The 26,465-nt window shown below is 42.5% G+C and overlaps 1 protein-coding gene across 7 annotated transcripts in view; it reads left to right on the forward strand.

The window, feature by feature from the left end:
• The first annotated feature begins 253 nt into the window (after window positions 1-253).
• Window positions 254-26,465, forward strand: part of MADD (MAP kinase activating death domain) — a 76,518-nt gene continuing 50,306 nt past the window's right edge. For 4 of the 7 annotated variants that reach the window (XM_075030847.1, XM_075030846.1, XM_075030848.1 and 1 more), the window contains exons 1-8: window positions 254-342; window positions 14,830-15,022; window positions 17,824-18,438; window positions 21,116-21,419; window positions 21,749-21,880; window positions 23,158-23,271; window positions 23,986-24,066; window positions 25,869-25,925. In XM_075030847.1, coding sequence (XP_074886948.1) covers window positions 14,961-15,022; window positions 17,824-18,438; window positions 21,116-21,419; window positions 21,749-21,880; window positions 23,158-23,271; window positions 23,986-24,066; window positions 25,869-25,925 — 1,365 coding nt within the window. In that variant the 5' untranslated portion in view covers window positions 254-342; window positions 14,830-14,960. Of the gene's footprint in view, window positions 513-14,829; window positions 15,023-17,823; window positions 18,439-21,115; window positions 21,420-21,748; window positions 21,881-23,157; window positions 23,272-23,985; window positions 24,067-25,868; window positions 25,926-26,465 lie in introns of all 7 variants that reach the window. The other 3 variants (XM_075030849.1, XM_075030850.1, XM_075030845.1) reach the window with 2 other exon arrangements.

The following is a 26,465-nucleotide window of genomic DNA, read 5'->3' on the forward strand; positions in this document are numbered from 1 at the left end:
GTTTGAAAGCTTCCTGGGGCTGAAATGTTCCAGCTTCTCTCCACGCAGCCCGGTCCGCAGAGCTGGGTCCCCACAGGATCCTTTTTCCCGCCCTGCCACCTTCCCCTTCAGCCCGCCGCCTCCCCGCGCGCCCCCACAGCGCTCCCCTCCGCGCTCCCCTCCGCGCGGCGACCGGCGGCGCGAACCACCTGCAGCGCTCCCCCCCCCCCCCCCGCCGTCGGGTGCGAGTGGTTCGCTCCGCTCCTCCCTCCTTCCCTCCCTCCCTCAGGGTGGCGAGTCCCGCTCCTGGCGCTCGGTGCGGAACCGGGCGGGCGGCGCAGAGCGGTCGGGGGGCGGCGGCAGGTGAGCGGGGTGGGGGGTTGCCCGCGTCTGTATCCCCTGTGGGCCGGCACGCAAGGCGGTGGGATGCGTGTGTAGGTCAAAAGCGAGGAGCCTGCCCCACCGCCGCTACGCCTGTATCGGGCAGGGGAGCGCGGAGCTGCCTGAGGTGATCCGCAGCCGGACAGCTGGCGGTAAGATTCCGCACCCCCCGCCCCGGGCTTTGCCGCCGCCGCCCGGCTGAGCGCTGTGGGGATGCTCCGGTACGGCGAGCCCTTCCGCAAGGTCACTGCTCGGAGGGGACGGAGGTGGTGGCCCGTCGCTGCGGGGAGCGGGGCCGGCCGAGCTCTGCCCCATCCTCCCGGGGCTCTGGCCGGCGGGGTTGCGCGGGGCCGCTCGCCTCGATGGTGGCCCGTTGTGCTGCGCTGTCGCCGCCGGGGGGGGGGGCTCTGCCGGCAGCTGGCCGGTGGCGGAGCGGTCCCCAGGCGGGAACGGGCAGCAGCCCCTGAGGAGGTGGGGGGTGGGGGTCGCTTGCGGGTTTCCAGCGGAGCAGGGGACGGCGGGGAGCCTGGAAATGGCGGCGTGGCCGGCCGGGGAGGGGGCTCGGGCGGCGGCGGGTGTGTGTGAGGGCGCGGGGCCCGGCCCCTCTCCCGCACAGCGGGGCGGGCAGGGCCGGGGCCGGGGCCGGGCCTCCCGGCGGCTTTTCCCCGCTCCCTGCCGGGAGGAAGCGCGCAGGACAGTTAGGGCAGGTAGAAAGGAGACGCAGAGCGGACCGATCCCCTCCGAAGAGGTTAGGTGTGCGGCTTCGTGAAGGGATTTTGCTGCAGTAATGTGGCTGGAAAGGTGCTTTTTGCTCCTTGGTTTGTAAACAGCAGATCCTGTTACTCCCCGCGACAATAGAATAGGAAATCCGCTTTATACTGGGCAATTTCTCATGAAGTAACCTATAAATCAAGAGCATTTTCGCCTTAGAAATGGGTGTCGCCACCTTGCTGTGTCGCTCACTTATATTTTCAGGCGGAGGAGGGGAAGAAAGCTTGGTCTGCGTTACTATTTGTGTGGAGTCACGATAAAGAAGTGCTTAGGGAAATGATAAGCCTTGGGGAAACTGGTTTGTTGTCTGGCCTTCTTCTCTCTCTCCCCCCCCCCCCCCCAACTCACCCATATACCATGCTGGTTTCAGACATACACAAAATAACATACATTATAAATTCGCAGCCCCACGGAGATAAGGTAGAGCTGTGAATCTGGCAGTATGCTGTGCTTTCCCTAGGCAAGCCAGCCATTTTCTCTACATTCAGTGCAACTCTGGGTCAGCATTTCTGTTGGTATACTCTCAAGTGTCCTTGCTGTGCTCTTTGCAGCATCACTTCTCTGCAAAAAGGATGCTAATGGTAGACAGAAGCAAGGGGTGGGAAGATGTATTGTGGTGTCTTCAGGGTAACGTAACCAAACCAAAGTCATCCAAATATAGGTTATTTGGGAAGTGTCTCCATTTTTGGACTTCATACTGCTTGAACCTTGGAACTGTTTTGGATGGGCACAAGAAGTACTTGCTGTTTTCAACACTAATGAAAATCTGCAATCCTGACACATCAGAGAGAGAGCAGCTCTGACATCTAACATAGCTGAAATGTAGTTTTTGTGGGATCTAATCTGGCCATCCCCTCATAACATGTTATGTAATACTGAACTGATTGATCGTTCCAGCTATAAAATAGTTCTTTTGCTTTACTGTTGTGTTGTTAGAAAATGCATAGCTCTTGGACTCAATTTAATATACCCTGGAATTACTTATACACTCATTAAGCATCTTACTGTGTGTTTCATGAAATGCAAGATCATCAGCAAGTTTCTAGAACACTTTTGTTTGGAAAATAGCCTTGTCTGCACTAAAAGATCTTGCATATGCCTATCCAGTGGTGCTGCAGTTGTATCGCAAGTCTGGACTTTTGTGTTTTTACCAAATTAATGGCTTTCAAGCTGTAAGCTTCAGAGTCCTACTGCATTAGTTTCCACACCATTACTATTTTTAAAGCCGTTCTAATTTTATTTTCCTTTTTCCCATCCAGTAATGTCCACACTGAAAGAATGTTGTCCATACAAAACGCATAATATGTCCAAGATGTATTTCTATGATGTATGGGTTATGTGCCAAAGGCATGAATGGTAGTGAACCAAAGGCTGTGTAGCAACTGGCAAAAAAATAGGTCTTCTGGTTTAAAGTTTTCATGGAAAAACATAAAAAGGGCAAACCTCTCCTTCAATGTTGATACCATTCTGTAACTCTTTGGAAAGCAGGCAGGGTGTGTATGTAATGAAGTCCAACTTCAGTCTGTTTCAGAAGGATTTTGGAGATGGTGAAATAAAAGTTTCAAGGATTTTTAACACTAAGCCTTGCCCACCTAGCCAAAGTAGCTTTTTAGTTTTTAGAATATCAGGATTGATGGTGTAGTAGAAATGCTAGAGGCATCAGTGCATCTCAAGTCTTACTAAAACACTTGTTCATATCATCTTCCTAAATTAAATTAATGTTGGCTTTGATTTTTATCTGGCTTGGGATGAGGGGCACAGAGGCTCATCATTTATGGCTTTTTCCCCTCTCACCTCAAGCTGTATCAAATATTCAAGTTATGTATAGACAGGGTATACTAGACATACTCTGGAAAGATGTTCAGTCTGGTCTATTTAATATCTTTTTGCAATCAGTCAGTTGAAAACCCAAATATTTATGAAAATTTCTGGTATTAAATTAGCAAGTCACAAGTACTGCTGAATTCTAAGAGAATAAATCTGTTAATGACTTTTAATTTACAGTACTTGAGCTAATAGATTTTCTGTGATACTTCTTCCCAGATATATTTGTTAGAGAAATTACTTTCTTTTTTTGGAGAAAAAATACTGTTATAGATTTAGTGCATGAGAGTGGATAACAAATGATGTAAAATTTAGTGACTTGGCTGTCATTTCACACTGTAGGTTTTTAACTAGGTGGGTAGTGCTGTCATGCTCACAAGATGGGAATTGATACTTTTTTGTTAAAACCAAGTACAGATTTGAATGTTTCACTTAATTGCTGTTAGGAAGGAATCGGAGGCAGACAATGCATATGTTACAACCCAGATTAATTCCTGCAAATGTCCTTTGGCCTTACTGTGCCTGCATTTAAGATATACTGTGTTAAATTTCCCAGCAGCCCCTTAGCAAAAAGGTTTTAGCGTAGTTATTCAATGCACTAGTAGAAAATACAGAATGTAGCTACTGATTTGGGATTTGCAGCAATGAGGAAAGGATTTAGAAACAAGAATGAAAGAGCTTGATATGCAAGGTTAATACCACTTCCGCAGTTTAAACAATTTCCATCTATCTCAAGGTATAAATTTTCACGAAGGAAAAGCATCGTCACTGACCTAACGAGACATGAAGTGAAATAAAAATAAGGAGCATGAGGCGTCAATTAGAAGGGAATATTTTTTAGTGGGATAATCTGTTAATCTGTGGAATAATTGTGATATTTCTTTTGATGACGGAAGGGTTTGCTGCTTTTACTTCTCTACCTCGAGAGCCATGAAGAACTGTTACAGTGACCTGCTGTTCGCTCTCTCTAACTGAGCCTGTATAATTCAGCTGGTCTTTGCTCTGTTGCCTGAGCTAGAAAATAATTTTGGAGTGATTAGAGTCTCTGTCACTGGAGGCCTTTAAACCTGTCAGGACCACATGAAAATTACTGTTGATGATTGAGAAGCATGCTCCTGATTTGTCTCTTGGAACTAGAATAACCAACTGAAACCCCAAACCCAGCAAAACTCTGAAGAAATGAACCACATACTGCCAGGAGCTCTAAAATCTCTTTATAACAGAGAACTCCCAAATGGGGAGGCCATGCATTTTGGTGCCCAGAAACCACTGAATTGTGAGAGGTTGTGTTTACTTTTAATCACCGTGACTAGCAGGGCCCTTACAGTGATTTAAAAGTAAGAAGTGCTGCTTATGTATGCCTAAACTACCTATGCTGAGGCAGTTCTTGTGCTGTGTTCCTAGGCATTGCGGTTAAATGAGAGACTGTTGCATTTTCAGGTCACTGTGAGAAATAATGCATCAGTGTAGCAGCAAGGAACAAAGTTTCATGGTTTTCTGTTTCTCCCACAGCCTTCAATATTTCACAGCAGGGGCAGCCCTCAAAAAAGGGCTAGTCGTCATGTTGCTTTTGATGTATCATGTAGTGTTTGTCAGATCTCTCCTTTTTGTTTTGTTTGTAACTAATTTCTAAACAGTTGTTCTAAGTGGTATTTGTGAGAATCAGGAAATTAACCTTGGTTTTTTTACACAGGGAACAAAGATACCCAGATTGACAGTAACATATCTGATGACCTTCAGGAACTGTGTGTTATCTTATGAGCAGAGCAGCCTTTTTTTTCTTAATCTGTTCCTTTTCTTAGTCACATCTGTGAGCTCAGCACCCTGGTTGTGTCCTGCTTCCTTTTACATTCTAACTGAATTTCCTGCTGTCAGTATCAAATGTTTGATCATTATCTTGCCCATAGCTTTGACACCAGCTTCCCTGGATCTCTGCTTGCCTAGGTATATTGTACTTGCTCTGGAAAGGTCCTTGTGACAGGAGATGGGGAGTTCTGCCTCTGCCCTTTTACATCTTGTCACGTAGCAGGAGGAGAGGAGTGCTTTTTGTGATAAAGATGATTAGGAATTAAAACCGGTATTTGTCAAAATTGTTTCAGCCACGAACACTGAGCCACTCAGCTGCCGTCTCTGTGTCTGTTTCCACTCGATAGCGGTTAAACTGTGCTGTGCTGGAGCTACAAGCTAGGCGTGCTTGTTCGGTCCTCTAGGCCACCTCGTTTCTCCCCTCTTTCTCTCATTTTTCTTCAGACACATCCAACAGGTGTTGTTGTTTTCCCTCCTTCCTTTGCCGTGGTGACTGCTGATGTCCAGAAGGTCCTCTCGGGACCCCTTCTTCTGTCACTTGCAGGCCCTAACCGTCCCTTGAGGTGGTTCCTATCCCTTCTTCGCCCTGAGGTTCCTTCCCCCAGTGTTTACACGTGGGTGAGTCTGCCAAACACGTGCTTGTCACGTTGCAGAGCTTTAGCAGATTAAAAATGGGCTCTTCTCTTTGACTTCCTTTTGGTTTTGACCAGCTGGTACTAGATTTATCACCAAAATTAATAGTGGGATTGGTTTGAGAGTAGGAATTTCTGATTTTCCACAGTGTTGATGGAGAGAAGGGGAAGGCGTGTGGAGGGAAGGAATAACAGGGCAGGTCGCACACGCGGGAAGACAGGCTGGGTGTTTCTAAGACAAGGCAAAATGGATGTGAGGCTCTGAGTACCAGCTCTGTGGTGCTAACAACAGCCAAATAACTGGGTTATTTCAAATACTTCTCTTTATTTTCCGGTTCTCATTATCCTGAGCAACGTTTCAGTGTGTTTCCACACTGGTTGTGAGTGTCCCCCCTTTTCTGCCTCATAAACGGCTGGAATTTATTGTCAAGATCCCAGCAAGCCTGTCATTTGTCCCCATGGGGCCCATCTCCAGGAAGGAGAGTTGAATGTGCCTGTATTTGGTGATGCCATGAGTGATGTCACCTGTTAAATGAGGAGTTGAATAGCTTGAAACCTATGTGAGAGGAGAAGGCACTAGTCATTGGTGCACTCCTCGCTGTTTGCCTGCAGTGTGTCTTTTCTACCCGCTGTCCTCTTGTACAAGTCTCTTCTCTGAGCTCCTGGCCTAGAGCTGCTTACTGTGGCTGGGGAGGCACGGTGGCAGGGGAGAGCACTGAATAATTTAGCAGTTGCAGCTGCATCCAGCAGTTCTCTCAATGTAAATGTCACAGGCTTTGTTGTTTTCCTGTTAATTTTTTATGGCTGTACATTTGCAGTGTTTGGCTTTTGGAAAAAAAACCTGCTGGTGCCTGTGTTACGGGAACTGTGGCCTGCTTCTCAATCGGGAACTGGGTAGAGGGCTGGGAATGGAAGCATCTTATGGGTGCTGGGGTCTGTCTAGGCTGCGCTCAAAAGCAGCAAGAAAGTTTCTCACTCAGCTCAAAACTTGAGCTGAAAACAGTTCTGGTTCAGAAAAGAATGTACTGCCATAGTGGTTGCAGACGGTGAGGCTAATTCAGTTCGGGGGTGTTGTGTAGGTTTTGAGGTTTTCAGTTGCCGTTCCCCTGCCTCCTTGCAAAGTGTATGAGCGGCTGCTACTGGAGTTTTGAGGATTGATGAAAAGCTGATGAGGTAGAAATAGGTGAGAAGGCTCTTCTATTTTGTGATGGTGATGTTGCACAAGGGAGGGGGGGGAAGGACAGACTTGAAAAGAGTGAAGGGCAGGGAGCCAAAGCTCCTGTGTTACTCTTCTGTCATACAAATCTCTGGATATTATTTTTAAATAAAAGATGAATTTAAATTCGAACAGTGTAGAGCAAGAGAACTGGCCAGGTTGACAGAGGGTTTTTATGCCAGAATTTATGTTCTATGAGAAGATGGTGAGTGGTGCTCTGCGTGCCCTGCACTATGAGGAGCTGCAGGGAGGATCACGAGAGAGGTATTTCAGGCAGTAAAGGAGGGGAGGAGAATAAGGTCTTTAACCTAAATTGCAGTGTGCAAAATGTACTAGGGCTGAGGCGAAAATCTGTCATCTCCTTCCTGTTAGCAAGTAGAGTACTGTAAAAGTGTATGCTTCTCCTGCATTAGTTTATTGTTGATGGTTTTCCCCAAGAGTGTAGTAGAATAAAATAGATAACAGTTATTTGCATACCGTTCTTTCTCACATGCTTATCTCTCATGGCTCATTCAAGGCCTCAGTCTTGATTTTTCTTTTTGTATTTTCTTTTTTTTTTTTTTTTTTAAACAATTAGTAGATGAATGTCCCAGCCGCATGGTTTTCAAATATCTGCTGGTGGGTACAGCTGTGCTTCTGTGGGGCAGGTGCTGCTGGGACCACTTCTTCGCCTTTGCTGTTGCCTGCAAATTCCTATTAGGGTTGCACCTTTGCATTGGCACGCTTTGCACATCCTTTTGCATGTCTTTTTTGTGCAAGACTAAAGGAGCAGCTGCCGTGGATATCTGTGGAAGCATCCTGTGGGTACCTGAATAAGCGGATTTTGTCCGCTGCTGTTGGTACTCAGCTTTCTGCGAGCAATAATGACTTCTGATATTTGTAGTATTTGTGGATATGGAAAACCTCGCCAATGGGGAGGCGTTCAATGTGTTGCAGATACTATGCCGTCACCTAGCTCACGGGCCCGGAGGTGCCAGAAGGGGTATGTTTCAGCGTTGGCTGCGGGCAGTCCTTGTGCTGGGGAGAAGCTTATTTGTAGTGTGGGCAGTGCTGGGAGCTTTGGTAGTGGAGCAGAGGGGGTGGAGCACGACTGCAGCTGCTCTATAAATAGACCCAACAGGCTAAGATCTAGGGACTAAAGATTGGGTTGCTATAGAGATTGATCTGAATCAGATTACCTGCGAGTCTGTCTTCACAGCATGTGCATGTGTGGCGACTGCATGGTCTTGCATGTACAGCGAGCAGGCTGCTTTAGCCAAGCATTTGGCTGAAGCAGGGGGAGAGAGGAGGCAAGCTGAAGGGCCAGCAGATGACAAGGTTGGGAAAATCTGTCGCTATAGCAACCGAGAACCTGAATCAGTCCAGCTTTGCTCTCTGATGCTGCAAAAAGGTTCCTGTCTGTGTGGCATGATACTCCCGTTTGTGAACTAGTTCAGTCTATTTGTCGGCATCCCTGTCCATGCTACCTCCATTTTCCTCTGGAAGGCTGACATGTAGGCTAAAGATGTTTGGCTGTGTCAGTACTGTTTTCAGAACGCAAAGAGATAATATCATTCTGTAGTAGGAAGGGAAGAGATCTTTAAATTATTATCATTCTTCAGAAGGGCTTCCAAGGACATATTTTTGTAATACCAAAAACTGTTTTCACAATCCATTCTCTAATTTTCTTTAATCTGATTTATTCTGTGCTTTTCCTTGAGCTTTCTGGATAGATGGAAAGTGGAAACAGTTGGAATGCCTCTGCTGTTTTATCCATAAGGAACTCTTTCTGACTCAAGTGATACGTGTGCTCCAGGGAGGATGCTTTTAGAATCTGCCTGCAGTCCTGTTCTCTACTGGCTGATTGCTTATGCTTGGAACTATCCCTAGGCATTTTGCAGAACCACACCTATATTGTAGACTAACCATATTAGCTAAATATGCCATTGGCTGTTGTAGGCATGCTTGCAATGCTTTGAAAATGCCTCCCCCTTTTTTTTTTTGTTTTGTTTTTTTTTCCCCTCTTCTTTGGTGCCAAAGTGCTAGTATCTTTTTAAGAGTCACAGCATTGGCATGCACTGCTGCCTTGCCAAGGTGGAGAGTAACACACAAAGCAGCTGCACCAGTATAGCAAGTCCATCCAGGTCTGACTTTAGAAATTGTTCCAGGTTCTGTCAAGCTCTGGAGAAAGGGAGGTGTTCTCAACTCACCTGCGCTGTCATCTGTGTTTCTGGTGTTAGTAGAACCACTGTAGTATCTGGATAATAGGGATAATGGGCTTCCTAGAATGTTGCATATTTTTAAGTATAAAACTACTAGCAGTGTTACTGTTAATATAGCTGTTAAGCAGAGAAAGTGTAAAATGGCTTCTGTGAAACGGGGACTGCTTGTCTGCTTCTTTACAAGTTTAGTACAAGCAAAAATAGTATATGCTATACCAGAGGCAATGGCTGGAATCACTTGAAACAGACTTGGAAGAAGAAGTAACCAAAATTTCAGTGGTAAAGATTCTATAAAGATTACTAAAATGTCTAAAGACAGGTCAATGCTACCATGAATGGTTCATATTGTGCTTCAGACTGTGTTGATTCTAGTTCTACAGTGAGTTAAGTGGGGTTCCTGGCCACACAGGTAAGGTTAGCTGGTCCTCAGGTACTTGCACCTATTTCTCATAGCTTAGCAGATAGCTGTCTCAGCGTGCTCAAGGTGTGTAATGTGAGAAAAGGAAACATAAATCAACCAAAAAGTGGGCATTGAAACTCCTGGCCCTGTTTGTATCAGCTTTCAGTTTAGTCCAATTGGTATGGAACTTGAGTTCACAGTAAACAATGCACTAAGGTCAGGCATAGTGGCTATAGATCTGAACTGAGTACAGACTGTCTTGGCTGAGAATAAGTAGAAATTCAAGATGTTCCAAGGACATTTTAGAACTGAAAATTTAGTTCCTTTTGGACGTGGCTGGAAATCTGGTCTTTTGCAAGGTGAGATTTCAGTGAACCAGAATTCATGTGGCTTCTATCCTGTAATTCTTGCTGTCTCCTTCATGACTTCCTCTTTTTTTCTCTTAGAAATTAATGTCTCACTGTATGTTTTTCACTCGGTTAGTAAATTGAATTGTATGACCCTGGTTTATGTTCTAAAGGTATCCATGCACTGGTGAACTGTGCAGTATGATCCTTGTACCAGATAAAAGCTGGAGATAATGGTTAAGGAGAGGCCTTTCCAGTACCATCCTAAATTATTGAAGAGTTGCAAGGAAAGCAAGGCTTAACATCTGCCTGTTGAAAAATAAACTACTGTCTTCTGTATAATTTTTTCAAGCAATGATTTAAATACCTGCTGACTATCACACAGTTGAGTGTAAGGCTGGCCTATCAAAGCTGGAAGCTTCTGTGTGAGTAAAATGACTGTAAATGAGCTAAGTTTGGTTGACAGTTTGTTGTGTTCAAGTTATTCTTTGACTAAATGACTTTGTTCCTCTACCTTTGTGTCTCTTCTTTCTAGACACTTTTAAAAAGACTGAAGATGCCAAGGGGTAGATGAGACAGGGGTGCTGCACAATTCATGTCTCTCGGGCCTAATGTTGGGTATTGCTCTGACACAGATGGTTCTAAACTGATAAAAAGCCTGCTGCAGTTCTTTCACACTACCATATCCGTTCTGTGGTGTGGTGCTTTTCATGAGTGTTTGTGTGTGTTTATGTAGACTTTTATTTCTGGGAGGACTTTAAATTGCAGAATACCATGCAGATCATCCTTGAAGAAGTTGTGCTACAACCTATAACGTGGGTGTTTGGGGAATTTTGAAATGTAGAGTAGTGCCAGTAATAGAAGTGTTGTTTTGAACACTTTTTTTGTCTCGAGTTACTGGAAGGCCGTGGGTTAGTGCTGGCTCTGGCCTTTGTCTTTGCGTTTAGGCTACTGTGCCAATTTTTCCTAGTTCATGAGTATTGCTGACAGCTGCTACAGTTCGTGGGTAGTGTTAGTTCTCACCAACCTGTTCACCATCCGTATGAGTGCTTATTTAAATTATGGTGTTCTCTTATACGTGATATGTTTGTGCAGTATGTTTCTGTGGTGGCCTTCACTTCTTTATTTTTCTCCTTTTCTTGAGTTGAAGTTATAGGAAGTTTCTTCTCAAGCGTTGCTTGAGGATTCAGCCTTCAAAGGGCTGGTTCCAAGATGTTTGCAAAGAAAAAGCACACTGCAGAAGACCTTTTCAGAAAAAGCAACCTAGAGTTAAAGCAGCTTGAGAGAGAGAAGAGGCTATCAATGTCAAAACCTGTACCATCTTAGAGTCAAGATAATTTCTCAGTTCAGGTCCAAGTCCCAACCTGATAGCAGAAATGGAAGTATCTCTTAGTTGTTTGATCTCTTTCTGTTCTAATATACTTAGTCTGTAAAATCTAGGAGCAAGAGGAAGGATGATGGCAAATCTCTGAGAAAGAAACTACTTTACCTCTTTATTGCCTGTAGAGAAACTGTCATCTGTAGTTCTGTGATGATATTATGTTCAATCAAGTTTTCCCAATTCCCTTAGCTGCTCACTCCTAGCTTTTCTTTGTGCCTGCACAAGCATTTGTGTGGCCACTAGATGAACCAAATAACAGAAATAAGCTAGTAAAAACAAAAGGGGCAAGGGAGGGAAGTGAGGGTGTTAGTTTTAGTCCATATCAATTCTACAATCTGGTTCACCATGTGACTTCACGAGCACTTCTGCCAGCACAGAGGAGGGAATGACACTGGCTTGAAAGCAAGCTTTTGGCAGATAGGGAGAAAGAGGCAGGACTGTAATGCCTGTTTGTGTTGGTTTATACAGACCATCAACTGTGCTGTCTGACTCCAACCAGGAGTAGGAAGATGAGTTCCAGCAAATATTGATCTATTGCTCTTTAATTGCTGTCATTAGCCATTACTAGATCTCTGGAGAAGCAAGAGATTGAATAGGGGAAGGCAAAAAAACTAAACGTGGTTCTAATTCTCCTACCTCTCGCTCCAATCCAACAAAACTTCATTTTCCAAAAGAAAACCTGTGTCCTCTTATGTCTTGCTGTAACTATGGCCTTGTTAAGAATAAGTAACCAAGTAAAGGAGACTGTAGGAGCCCCTGCAGAATATCTGCATCAGTCTGGTCTCCCTGTGTTGCAGTAGAAATCAGAAATCTCAGAAAGTGCTCAGATCTTTTTTTAAAAAACTGACAGAAACTTTTATGTATGGCATCACTAGGATGCAGCTTCAGCCATTCCAGGGACATCAGAAGCCCTGCATATGTTCCTTGTACTGGTCTGCTCAGATACTCTCGAAAATCTTATGGTTTTGATGGAGGTCTTCATGTTGCATACCTCACTAGCTCCTTTGCAGAACTGTGGGAAAGATATATAATGAATTGCAGTCATAAGAGATGTTCTCCAGGCTAGAGAATAGGAGAAAAACCACAGGGTATGGACAAGTTACTGAAAGGTAAGCTAAGGTTGTGGTCTTGTAGCCTCTCAGTTAATCTGTAGTCATTGCATATGTTTTTACTCCATTGTAAATGCAGTTTACTTTCTCCACCTTCACTGAGGGGTAGGATAGTCTCTGTAATAGAGGAAGAACATATGTTTGGTTACCACTGAGTAGCAGAAGTTCCTCGAAGTCATACTTCTAGGTTACATCATGGTAACTTGTTCCTGTGCCCATATCTGTAACTGAAGAATGAGTTCCTGAAAGAGTTCTGGGTAAAGTGATTTGGAAAGAAAACAGATAAAGTAGTTCTTCAAACTGAAGGCAAAAGGATCCACTTGATCATCCCAATTTCATCTTGTTCCTTTCCAGTTTATCTGCCAAGATATTTGCAGAATATGTTGGATCAAGAGCTGTTGCAGGACAGATTCTACAATGTTTTCAATAATATCATTAAAAAGAGGAAGCGGGAACTTTGCTTCCTGTGTTTGTATTTTCTCTGTTGTTCAAAGAAGATAATTTATTAAAGTATTGCTGCCCAGAGAAGGTAATTCACAGTGCTGTCAGTTAGGAACCTACAGTGACTGTAACTGAGGATCTGCTAAAACCATGCCATGAAGTCTTACAAAATGTGGGATTTTGTTTATGTGAGGGTTAAGGTTTCTTTCAGTTTATTATTCCATAATTAATACTTACCGACTAATATGATTATCCTTTTTTGATAAATCATATACATACTGTTTTGTGTGTTTGTGTTCTTAATGGTATTTGCAGGGCTAATGAATAAAGTTCCCCAACTCTGAATCTGGAATGTGAAAAGCTGGGAAAAAAGCAAATATGTTGCTAGACTTTGAACATGATTGCAAGATGCTGACAGTTACAGTGCCTTTAACTAACTTTTGGTTGTGAAGTAATGAGAGAAACATCAAGAAAATTACCTAATTTTCTGAGATTTACAGGTTGTTAGTAAATCTGTTATACTTTTATGGAAGTAAAATCTGAACTTTATGCTGCAGAACTGAAAGATTTTGGTACAGTAATAATAATTCTCTGAATCCTGTGGTAGCCTGTCCTGGTTTTAGCTGGGATAGAGTTAATTTTCTTCCTAGTAGCTGGTATAGTGTTATGTTTTGGGTTCAGTATGAGAAGAATGTTGATAACACACTGATGTTTTCAGTTGTTGCTGAGTAGTGTTTAGTCGAAAGTCAAGGATTTTTCCAGCTTCTCATGCCCAGCCAGCAAGAGGGCTGGAGGGGCACAAGAAGTTGGGAGGGAACACAGCCAGGGCAGCTGAACCAAAGTGGCCAAAGGGGTATTCCAGACCATGTGATGTCATGCACAGTATATAAACTGGGGGTAGTTGGCCTCAGGGGCAGATTGCTGCTCAGGAACTAAGTGGGCATTGGTTGGCGAGTGGTGAGCAATTGGATTGTGCATCACTTCTTTGTATATTCCAATCCTTTTATTATGATTGTCATTTTATTATTGTTACTATTATCATTATTAGTTTCTTCCTTTTTGTCCTATTAAACTGTTATTATCTCAACCCATGAGTTTTACCTTTTTTTTTCCGATTCTCTCCCCCATCCCACTGGGTAGGTGGGAAAGTGAGTGAGTGGCTGCGTGGTGCTTAGTTGCTGGCTGGGGTTAAACCATGACGTAGCCTTTGGATTAAACATGAACTGAAATAGAAGCTTTACTCTGAATATGCCCCAAAAGGCAATCAGTTCAATTTTTAAAATATAAGATAACTTTATTAATGCTTTCATTGGGATGCTCAGTAAACTTGTGTACAGTTTAAGCATCTCTGAGAGTTTCTGAGAACTTTCTATTTCAGAAAATTTCTCTTTTCAGATTGTTTTCAAATGTAGGTAGGGAACATTGTAATATGGAACTTGATTACTTTTTAACATTTTTTTTTTCCCCTTTCTTTCATGAATTCAATGAAGTATGAATGGTGGGATTGAAAAGAAGAATTTTACATTGCTTACTGAATTCTGGATGTCTATTAAGCATAGTTATTGACAGATAGTAATGCTGCAGTAAAGTACCAATTGTGCCAAAAGGTCTTTTCTATTATAAAATGGGCAGAGAAACTAGCAATCGGAGGCATGGGTATCAAGAGTAAATAGTGAAGGTACACAAGATAAGTGGAATTGAATAAAGTAAGTGAAAGAAACAGTATGATTTACAAGAAACACTTTTGCTATTGCAAACGGCAGTCCTGTAGAACTGCGGTTCTATATCTTCACCGAAGTGTTAAGACATCGCAGTCGTAGGGGATTGTGGAGATCATTCTTACTCTAGGCCACATCCAGGTTTGGGAGGGTGAGGTGCATTATATCAAATTGGAGTTCTCTTGATATTACCCTTTCTTTAGTTATTCTGTTTATCAGACAACTAAAGTTCAGGTTGCATTTGTTTCTTCATTTGTGTTTAATTGTACAGAATTGCCAGTTAAAGCTCCTTTCCCAAGCACTGTAGGAATCCCAGGGTTTTGCCTAAACAATACTTTTGCCTTGAACCATTTAATGAATAGTTTTTTGCCAGTGATATGCTGCTTTGTTTGTCTGTGGTATTCCTTGAGATCCTCTTGTACTTTTCTGTGTGTTTCTCAGCTCTCTGCTTTTGTGGGCATGTAGTTGTGGTTTTATACTCATGAAGAGGGAGATTTGTGGATGGCCATGACTGCACAGAACACTGAGGCTTTTGGGGAATGTAATTAAGGTCATGAGATAGCCTACCATGTATTTGGTATTCCTGATTGTGCCTTTGACACTCTTGCTTTTCTTGATCATAGGTTGGGCTTGCCAGACTGTTCCAAGCAGATTCTGTTCCCCAGGGCACTTGATCACAGCTGACTGGATAACTGGCTACTGGACTGATGAAGAGAAATTCACTGAGATGACATAGGGAGGGGCATCAAGAACAATGGTGCAGAAAAAGAAAATCTGCCCTCGGTTACTCGACTATCTTGTGATCATTGGAGCCAGGTAATGTAAAAGAGTCTCAGCACTGCTTTGCTTGGGCAGCAGAGTGGGGATAAATAGCCTAGCATCCGTTGATGAAGCCTTTCTTGGTGCTGAGGAAGTGCTGTCTGGAATGCATGAAGAATGCTACCGTAATGGGAGCATCTACTTGGGTCAGGGCACTTTTTGAAAGATACTAGTGCAGCCAAAGTTTTTTAACTTGTGGTCTTTAGACTCCTTTTCAAGGGTCTGCAAAGGGTGACTAAGAACAGCCAGTTTGTATATGACTGTCTAGTAGCCTATGTGTCTGAACTTCTGTGCTTCTACTGGCATAAGGGTAGAGGGATTCACAAATTGAAAATACTGAAAGCCACATGCAAATAAAATACTTGTTTGGGGTTACTTTTCTAGCTTTTGAAGTGCAGTCTGTAAACTCAGTTTAAAAAAAAATAATATCTGGAACTTGCCTTACTTGGCTGTTTCTCCCTCTAATACTCATTTATCCTCATAGGAATGACATGAATGCTTTCTTGTTTTAAAGTCTTATTAACTATCAATAGATAAAATGTTATGCTTATTTACTTAAAGCATGTATGAAATGTAGGGTTGATATGTGTGCTGTTTGTCAAAGACACAGGTGCTCAGTAAATGTTATTTTTCTTTATTTGGAGTTTATGCAGTAACTTTCTGCCAGTCTGTTTAATGGGTGTATTCCAAAGTCTATTTTACTTTAATTTCTAAGTATCAGTGGTTTATGTGCATCAGCCTGTTGCTTTACCTCCCACTTTCTTTTCAGAATACTTTGAGTGCAATATTTAAATAGGCTAAGTTGAGGAAATGACATAATCCTAAGTAATAATTATTTTTATTATTGTATTTTATGGACAGAATAATTTAATAGTTTAATTACGTCTTATTGTCTGTAGAAAAGTAACCAAGTTTTCCATAAGTATGTCACCAGCTAGGAAAAGGAGGAAGAAGTGTTAACTGCCTGCTCCAGTGATGCTTATGGTGTCTGATGTTCTCACTCAGAAATTTGCTAGCATCACTTCTGGACTTCTACAGTTCTCTTGCTTTCTTCTGGGCAGTGGTAGCTAGAGTGCTAATGTTCAGAGGTCTGTTGTCTCATTAGGCACTTCAACAAATGCCTATGATAAGAGATGGAGCTGACTGAAGTAGCTTCTATTGCAAAGTCCTTACGAGCTCCGTGTGGCCTTTACCATTACATCTTGTTATCCACCGTGCACAAATAGCAATGCCTTTTGGAAGTATTCCCTTTTATTAGATGCAAATTTTCTAAATGTCTGAGAAGACTCTGTAGCTAATATTACTGCAAAGGCATGAACTGATGATATATTCACTGGTACTTTGTTGATTACTTTTTTTTTAACCACTTAGTGCCAAATAGACTCTTTAAACAGTACCAGCATTATTTGACATTTCTTCTTCAGCAGATGATATGTTAGTTGCGTCCACTAATATATAATAGCTTTTTAGGGTTTCTTTTTGTACAGTATTTCAGTACTTAACTGTACGGGTAGTATAAATTTTGTTACCAATTTATACTTTATTACTAAAGCATTTTTACTTTTTCTTTGATAAAGTATTAGTTTGGGAGAATTAGTCAGCAGAGCTATTTATACCAGTGATTTTCTTTTGTAAATTACAAACATTCTATTACTACTTGTTTGGGTTTTCTCACTTCTCAGATAAGAAAAAAAGCAAGTGTTATTTATATTTTGAGATGGGCATATCTAAAGTATCAATGTGAGAAAATGTCTTGTATGAAATCCCATAGGAGAGTGATGATGGAGCCAGGTCTCCTACATGGCATTTATTAAACATGAAAATAAATGCTAATTACTTCAGAAAATGGTGAGAGATCAGACTTTATAGCAAAGGGGTCAAACCAAAGAGACGTTGTTCTGGGGACATACTTTTTTTTCTTTGTGGATCTCAGACTATTTCTCTTGCAGTTATTCAGTAACTTTCATGGAAGACTAGTAGTAGGAAGATAGTTAATACCTTGAAAGAATCTGTTCTTCTGGTGGAAAACTAGGAATAAACAGTATCACTTTTCTGTCTTTGTGTTCCATTAGTGATTTGTGGTACAAAGGTTGATGAGCCACAGTGTTAAATAGGTCTGCATATTACTACACAGCTTTTATAGTAACTTACACTTCAAATCCAACTTGGAAATCAAACACAGAAATAGATATATCTATTGTTGCTGGAACTTTTTAATGAAAATTTTATAGGATGAGGTCCATTTCATTCCACCATTTGTCTGAGTTCTTTCCTAGTAAATTCTTGTTTTTCCCAATTAGGAATTGATACTGGATTTTCTCATTTAATTTTTCAACTTGTTCATAAATGGCTGAAATCCAGGGGGGTTTCATCTGACTGTATATTTGGAGAGGGACAGTGTATTTCCTACCCAAGTTGGTCTCCTACCCCAGAGACCTGTGCAGTTAAATTCATTTTGGAAATCAAAGTCAGGGAAACATGACAATACAATGTTCTTCTGGGAACAACATACTCCTGAAAGTCTTTTTCTTGGTCAAATTTGAACAGGCTCCTTGTTGGGCCTTGATAATGATGGTATAGACTTCTTTATTTGACCTCTCTCCAATTGTGGCCTTGTGCTAGTGATTGAGCATTGTGGCTAGTGACTGGGAAGCTGTGCTTTCCCTGGATAGTGGGGGAGAGAAGAAACAAAGATGAAGCTGAGCCTGCAGGCTTCTGACATGTTAGTAGGGAGATGCCAAAGATTTTTATTGGCATTAGTCAACTATATATGTTGGTTTTGTTTGTTTTTTTTGTAGGCAGCCGAGTAGTGATAGTGTTGCTCAGACTCCTGAACTGCTGCGACGTTACCCTCTGGAAGACCATGTGGACTTTCCTCTACCACCTGATGTTGTATTCTTCTGCCAGCCTGAAGGATGCCTGAGTGTGCGGCAAAAACGCATGAGCTTCCGTGATGACACTTCCTTTGTCTTCACACTCACAGACAAGGATACAGGTGTCATTCGCTATGGAATCTGTGTCAACTTCTACCGCTCCTTCCAGAAGCGAGTACCCAAGGAGAAGGGAGAAAGCACAGGGGCGCATCGAGCTCGGGAGGGACAGAAAATCCCCAAATCCGGGGATGCATCTGCACCCCAAGAGGAAGTGGGCACTGAGAGTTCGGAGGGTGGTTCTTCACTGCAGGCTCCAAGTACAGAGTCTACCCCAGATGTGACTCGATCACCACGCAGTAAGCGGCTGGCCAAAGGCAGCCATCGCTCTCGGAACAGCACTCTGACTTCTCTGTGCATCCTTAGTCATTATCCCTTCTTTTCCACCTTTCGTGAGTGTCTGTACACCCTCAAGAGACTTGTGGACTGCTGTAGTGAGAGATTGTTGGGCAAGAAGTTGGGGATTCCTCGTGGGGTGCAGAGGTATGTTGAGGGGGAAGAAAGAACTTTTTCCTCCTACTGTTTGTGTCCAGGGCTGCAATTGTCTGCATAGCAAGTTGTGGCTACAGGTGTGGTTGTAGGAGCAGCCAAACACCAATGGTTGATCTTTTTGCTGTTTTAACCCAGGATCATAGTAGGAAAAGGAAATTTTGGTGATGATTTCTTTAAAACTTCTCTGTGTGATTCTGTAACCTGGTATGATTTCTATTTTTGATACACATAAGGAGGGACTGTCCTGCTAACAACTGACTGAGCATGATCTTTTCTGAAGCTGAGCACTGATGCTGTTATTGTTGCTTTGGCATATAAACTCCGTGGTGGTGTACGTCAGGACTGATTCTCTGGCAAATTAGAAACAGCCAAGAAATAACAGAGAGAATCTCCACTTGGGGCAAGAGGGAAATGATGAAAGTATGCTTAATGAGCTTGTGAAACAATCTGAACTTCAGTGTGGGAGAGAAAAGACTAGAGAAGCAGGAACGGCTGAAAGAGATCAAAGTACAATATTTGAAGGGGAGAGGGAGGAGAGATAGAAAACAAAGGAGTTGTCTAGGAGGCATATGGGAATGGGGGTTGGTAACAGCAAATTAAAAGCAATTTGGTGTATTTTTAATGTAATGTAGTAATCTTGCATATCTGCTATTATAATGTTGGGTATGTAACAAAAGCTGTTGCACTGTAGGGTACAGAAGGAACAATGTCTTTATATCAGTCATGGATGTATATCTGTGCTATTGTGCCTGACACCTACATTCCAGAATGATATTTTCCTTTCTAATATGCTAACTGAAAAGAGAAAATGTAAAATGAATCTCTGGAGAAGGAGGGGATTATCTCAATAATAGTAAAAGCAATGGGACTGTGAGATGGCTCATAATGTGAGTTAAGTAACTTGGTATGCTCCGAATTAAACTTGTCAAAAGCAAAAAATGACACGACATCTATCACTTTCATCTTTATAAGCTCTTTACATTTTGCATGAAAGGGGAAATCTGTCCTGTTCACAGAGCAGTAGCCTACTTCTTGGGTTACTGTCCTGGAATAGTTCTAGGAGAGTGCCCTGGGCTTATGACTGACTCCTGCATTAGCAGATTTATCACCTGAATCCACTGACTGTCAGGGGAAAATGATTCTGTCAGAACAAAACTCCCCCCCCAATGGAAATATGTATTAAGGGAGCTTATTTTGTCACTTGGTTTAGTCTGATAATTACTGAGGCAGAAAAAAAGCTAATTTTCATGATCTTCCTCAACTCTGAGAGCTCATCTGATTTTTGAAAGGGGTGCTAAAGTATTCCAGTGTTTGAATGGCATATGGTATTTGAAAAATTTGCTCTTGTTGGATATAATTCTTAGAGAAGAACTGAGTGACAGATGAGGAGGGCAAGAGAAGGAATGCTAAGCATACATCTCTGGGAAAAGTACAGCAGGAGGTTTGAATTACCACGTGGCGTGCAAGCCATGACCTGGAAAAGTAGAATAGTTTTGAAGTGGTGGCAGAATAAAGGTGAAACTGAATCCTTACAGCCTGCAAAAGGTTGAGCGTGCCTGTTAACAACCTAATGTCCTGCGCATTACAAGCAGCTGAAGGAAGAGCGGAGGATGAGAAGCATCACAGTTCCTGAGAGGTGTATCTCAAATTGTCCTTCTTTTGGCCCCTCCAAATTCCTCTTAATTTTTCTTCCTTTCTGAAGCCTCCAGTGTCGTCATCATCTTTCTTTTTCTTTAATTATTTTTTTTTTGAACTGTAAGATAGAACCTCTAGTTTGAGCCCATACCATTCTAAGGGATCTGTTACCGTAACTGAAGATATTTATCAGGCTGAAGTTTTTTGCAAAATGGCTGCAGCAGGTTTGCAGCCTTCACTGTGCTACAGCATTACGGGCTGAAGTGGACAAGCCACTTTGCTTCCCTTGTCAGACCCAGTTTCAAGTTTTGAAGCTCTGAAGGCCCTGAGCAATGCTTTATAGGTGTTTTGGCCAGCCCGTCTGTGAGCTACAAGTTTGCAGATTGCTAGCTTAGCACGTGGAAAAATGGCTGCTTATTTTGCTAAGGTACCTAAATGCTTTCTAGACAGCCTTAAGAAATTTATATTCTCATCTGAAATGCATTCACTTCTGCCACAGGTTATTCAGCTCTTAAGAATGATACAATGCAATTCAGGATAGGATGAAAAAGAGTACTTTATCATGCCAAAAAGCTGGGAGATCTTGCTGTGGTGTATTTCTGTTATCTCAGGTTTAGTTCCTATTCTTGTAAAGGTTTGTAGGACTGCTGGAAGCAGAATCTTACAATCAATCAGTCACCCACAATTCTGGAAGAGATATGGGAGTATCCTATGTGCATGCTGCATTTCAAGCACCAGGGCAATGAGAGAGCTTCAGAGATCTGGACCTAACTGAAACCTTTAAATATATGAATAAACTCTCAGGTGGAAATGACCTACTTGTGTTGATTCCTGCCACAGAAAGATTTATACTTCCCCACAGTGGTTGCTTCAGTAAGCTTAAATCCCTACCTTCTGTTCTTCTGTGTGACCAAATGTTTGTTAGCTGCATCCTTTAATTCTCGGTGTATCTGCCCTTTCCCTGGAAGAGCCTTGCGGAATGGCTGTCACATGAAGCTTTTGGAGTATTAACCTTGTTGTTCTCCCTGTACAGGGATACAACGTGGCGGATTTTCACAGGCTCCCTCCTGGTGGAAGAAAAGTCGAGTGCATTGCTACACGACTTGCGGGAGATTGAGGCCTGGATATACCGGCTGCTCCGTTCACCGATGCCTGTTGCTGGTCAGAAGCGGGTGGATGTGGAAGTCTTGCCACATGAGTTGCAGCCAGCTTTGACCTTTGCTCTTCCTGATCCATCCCGCTTCACCTTGGTGGATTTTCCATTACATCTGCCTTTGGAGTTGTTGGGAGTGGATGCCTGCCTGCAGGTGCTGACCTGCATCCTTCTCGAGCACAAGGTAAGAAGGGAAGAGTTGACCTTTGATAGGTATGTGGGAAGCACTGCCCTTTTCAAAACCAGGGTAGGCTGGATGTGTAGAACAGCTGTCTCCTGCACTGCCTGGAATCAGTTTGTGGTGGGAAGGAATAGGTCCTTCTGAGGCTCCTGTTTTGTAAAGTTTTACTCAAAAAAGCACCTGAAGCTTGTTTTCAGACAGATTAATGGAGGGTCATCCAGTTCACAGCCATCAAATCAGAGGCCTGCAGGCTGTGATCTTTGTACACCCCTGTGGGGAGTATGAGAAGTGAATGGTTGCTGCAGTGCTAATGTGAGTTTCTTTGGTTGCAGGTTGTATTGCAGTCCCGAGATTATAATGCACTCTCAATGTCTGTGATGGCCTTTGTGGCTATGATCTACCCATTAGAGTACATGTTCCCAGTGATCCCTCTGCTTCCCACCTGCATGGCCTCTGCAGAACAGGTACATATTTTTCCTTTATTGGTCTTTTGCAAAGGATGTTTCTGTGATGTCTGAAACTTATACAGGCGTAGTCCTTATTTCCTTCCCCACTGTTTTCTCAGGGATTGCAGCAAATTCTGCCTTGCAAAGAACATTCTTTGAGCACTGCTAGCTATTTAAATCATAGGTAACACCACTTATTTAGGATACCTTCAAAGCATGCCTAGTGAATAGTATGATTCAAAGCAGTAGTTCACAGTAGTTCACAAGCAATGGACTTGAAAGGCCATAGATCCACAATATTATGATGAGTATTTATGTCCCACCCTCCCCCCAGCTGAGTATTAAGGTTTGTTAGGGAGGGTCCAGAGTAACATTTAAGGACGCTTGAGGGCTCTTGATTCAGAGTTTAGAAACTATTGCCTGCAATTTGGTCTCCTCAGAAATATGAAGTGTTGAGTTACTGCTGCTGGGAGCCTGGGTTTTGCCAATAGTTGGCTCTCTGCGGGAGCTCATCATTTTGCTTGGAAAGATAGAATTCAGGCCATCTTACTACTTCAGTGCTATCCTGCAACTGATGCTTCAGGTTTGTTCTTGTACCACCCCTTGGAGGTGACCAACCTGTGTTGGTGTTCTAGATTTAAAGAATAATTTAGCTGCCCAAGCCACTGGTCTCAAGCTGCCTTATTGATTTAAACCTTTTCCCACTGATAATTCCCTTATCATAAACAACCTGAATTTCCCCTTAGGTTTTCCACATACGGTTGAAAAAATGTGTCTGTTTCTTCTTTGTAGAGATGTTCTTGTTTTGAAACCAAATTACCATTACAAGGGTAAGGATAAAGTCCATGCATGGGTAAAGCCATATTTACAATGGCACAGACTCAGCTTGAGCTGAGGGTGTATTCATCTATGACTTGCTTCTTCTCTAGTTCGGCTCTTACTCTGAACACCTTTTTTTCTTGGTCCATGATAGATGTGGCAAGCCATTAGATTAGCTAAGTTTTTTCCAAGGAGCCATGTAGCTGTATAAATTACATCCCTGGTGGGGGTGGGGACCTAGGAGGTGGAAATTTATTTTCTTCTAGATAAAAATTGAAGCCCTCTGAGCAGGAGCTTTTATTCCTCCTTTTTTTAAAAAAAAAAAATATTGTATGGAATTAATTACTTATTTATCAGTGCCTTGTGTGTTGTCTCCTCTGCTATAAACATACTGTAGTTAATAAATAAATATTTGGGAAGAACATGGTGATATCAAATGCAGATGTTGTCCTTATTAAAGTGTCTCTTTCTCTCAGTTGCTTCTAGCCCCTACACCTTATATCATTGGTGTTCCAGCAAGTTTCTTCCTTTACAAACTGGATTTTAAAATGCCTGATGATGTATGGCTTATTGACCTGGATACCAATAGGGTAAGTGGTGCCCGTAAGGACTTGTGGCTTTGTTTCCAGGGAACTGTGCACTTTTATCAGTGTACCCACTGAGAATTTAAGCATGCCTGGCGTCAGCCTGCCTTTGCCACTTCCATCTTAAACTTTTGGATTCCGTTCCTTCTTGTGTCTCAAGGTCCTGTTTCTTTTGCTTATAAAGCATTCTTTTTTAGTTAATCCATCTGGCTATATCATTAGAAGATAAATCCTCAAACAAATGATAAAGCTGTCTTCTTGAGTAATTGTGACCCTGTCTCTTATAGCCCTATGTAAGAAACCCAGTCTGATAAGAGCCTTCCAGCAGCATTGGCTGTCATGATTCAAATGGGACTCTGTATCCCACTTTCTACTGGGGCATGAGCAAGGCTAATTCAAGGGAAACGTGTATAACATCTTTTACTTGATGGAAATTCCAAAGGATGAGTGTGGGTTCATTCAAACTTATCTTTTTTTGAGGTAAATGGTAAAGTAACTCTTCCATGGTTTGCAATATTGTAAACAATAACAACCATAAAGAAGTGAAAATCGAAGTAATGATGCAGATGTCTGGGGGGGGAGGGTTGTGTTGTGGGTTTTTTATTTTTTACTTTATGGCTTTTATTCCTCAGTCTCTGGAGTGGTGGAGATTCAGGAGATTCTGGTTTGGAAAGGACTACAGCTGGGGAATTTTTAGTCTGTTGCTGTGCTTAATTCCAGGTGATTGTTCCCACAAATGCAGAATCTTTGCCAGCACTGCCAGAACCAGAAGCTTCAGAGCTGAAGAAGCATCTGAAACAGGTAATAAGCACTTTGGGGGAAGGACTCAGATTCAGTAGAACTTAGCAGATGAATTCTTGCACAGCTCTTCTGCTATACTGGACAAGAATGCAAGTCAGCTAATGTAAAGCAAAATGAATTAAAAGCAGGTGTGTATCCTGGTACATCAGATGGATGTGAAAACGTATCAGAGTACTAGAATGCTGTTGTTCAAGAAAGTGCCCCTTGGTCAGTCATGGAGAGGTCTAGTGCTCTGAATGTGGCAGTGGGCTAATCAATAGGGTGGCTGATTAAACAAATTTATAGGGGTGTCGTCTTTTGAGATCCCTGAGCTGTATGACTTTCTAACATTGTCTTCTCCTGACTAAGCTAAATCTGAGACTTCATGTTGTTTCAGATCTCTCTGTAGTTTCTCCTGAGGACTTAACTATAATTTTTGTTACCTGTTTCATCTTTTGCTGTATCTGCTGCTTCCACCTTTGTCATTTGTAGGGGAAGCACAGGACTAGGAATTTTGTGTCAAACTATTTAAGATGCCTCTTTCATATAGTTGGCCAGTTAGAACATCACCCATGTTAGAACACAACAGCATTTTGAGCTTGAAAAGCAGTATCAGTTGATACAGATGTTAAGTGGTAGGTATCCAGCTGCTGTTTTTCTATCTTCATGGAGAGAGTTAATTTGGAAAAGTGAGTGGTCACCAAGACTTATAACTACAGTTAATTTCTCAGCCAAGTGAGGGATAATTTGAAATGCTCCTGGACGGAACAGATGGTTTCTGTTTTTTACTGTTGTTTGGGGCTAACTTGTTTCCAGTTGGTGCAGAAATTTCCAGATTCCTCCTTTACATTTGCCATGTGGGCTTTAAACTCTGACTTGATCCATCAAGCTATGATCATCTTTGTTTCCCCTCCATTCACAGATCTGTGTGTGAGGTCTCAGTCTCTCCTCTCAGGTCCTGCTAAGCCATAATCAGCTTGGGTCATCCTGGCTGATCGTGTCAAGCAGGTTTTATCTCTTTATTTCTGTTTTCCTTATGCACGCTGCATGCAGTATCTAAAGGTAAAGTGTGTTACTAATGTGATGAGATCTGCTCTTTCTCTCTCCTCGTAGACCCGGAGAGCGAAGTGTGTAACCTCTATGATACCCCAGTACCTGCTGTCAGCACAGATGGAAGCGATGTGTTGCTTGGAGTTTTGTTAGATCCACCTTCCCCCCACTTCTGCCTCACCCCCTTGCAATTTCAGGCACTATTCAGCAAAACTGTCTCACTAGGGCAAAGTTGGATATCAGAAGAACAAATTGCAATTTCCTTGAGGACATATTTAAAATTCTCGGAGTGTTCCCCAAATTCAGGTTACATCCCTATGTATTCCTATAGGCATTATCATTAAGAGTTGACCATTGGCAAAGGAGAAGGAGTGCTAATGGTTGCTGTACAAAGTAGAGAGGACTAAATTGTGGCCCACATCACTAAGGTTAACGCTTTTGTGTGCCTTTGGGTCTTAGAGCCAACTAATAAAATTCAGGATATCTGCTTTTAAACTGCAGTAGAAAGTTCTTAGCTGCATCAGTAAGGACAGCAGCCTTTCCACTTTCCAAAGTGGCCAGATGTGAATGTTTGGGGGTGGGGCAGTTAAACCTCTCTAACCAGATGTGCCTATTTTGTGGTCCCTTTTATTTCCTCTCATTTGTAATATTTGGTAGTAATAGATTTTTTTAATTTTTTTTTTTCCCCTCCATCTGTTTCTCTGTTGTCATGTGTTCGTCTTGGCTCTGATGGGCTGCTGGTGTTATCATATGATCTTCCATCTTGCCTCCAGTGTCTGGTTAGCATGACTGCAATCACTCAGAAACAGCTGCTCACTCCTGACAACAAGGTTCTTTATTTTATTCTTTTCTGCTCAATTTTCCATTTTACCCTTTTCCTTTGGAGTTTTGGTTTTTGTTTTGTTTTATATATTTATTTATTTTTTGAAATAAAAAGATGACGACTCAGTGGGCAAATGGGAGAAATTAGGAAGATTTAGGGTAGGTCTTGGTGTCCAGGACTGATTTACCATTTGTGCTGCTCCAGTGCATATCCTTGAAGAAGTTACGAGGGTTGAAGAGAATGGTAGCTTTATGGAGAGATGAAGACCTCATTCAGCTGCAAAGTGGAGATTTGCAGGGATACAGGCAGATGCCTGTAAAGGTGTCTCCACATTATCCTGGGATATCAAACTCACTGGTTGAATGGCCAAGTTGCAAGTTTCAAGGCCTCTAGGTCCCAAGATGTATTCAAATTACACACAGGAATAAGTTGTACACAGTGTCATACTACTAGCGGTCCAATCTGGACTATCTGTTTTCCTGTCATGAATGATCTAGCAAAGTGGACTTCTGTGATACTCCTTGGCTGGCTCCAGGACTGTTTCAGC

Source organism: Buteo buteo, chromosome 6, assembly GCF_964188355.1.
Source record: "Buteo buteo chromosome 6, bButBut1.hap1.1, whole genome shotgun sequence".
Taxonomy (NCBI): Eukaryota; Metazoa; Chordata; class Aves; order Accipitriformes; family Accipitridae; genus Buteo; species Buteo buteo.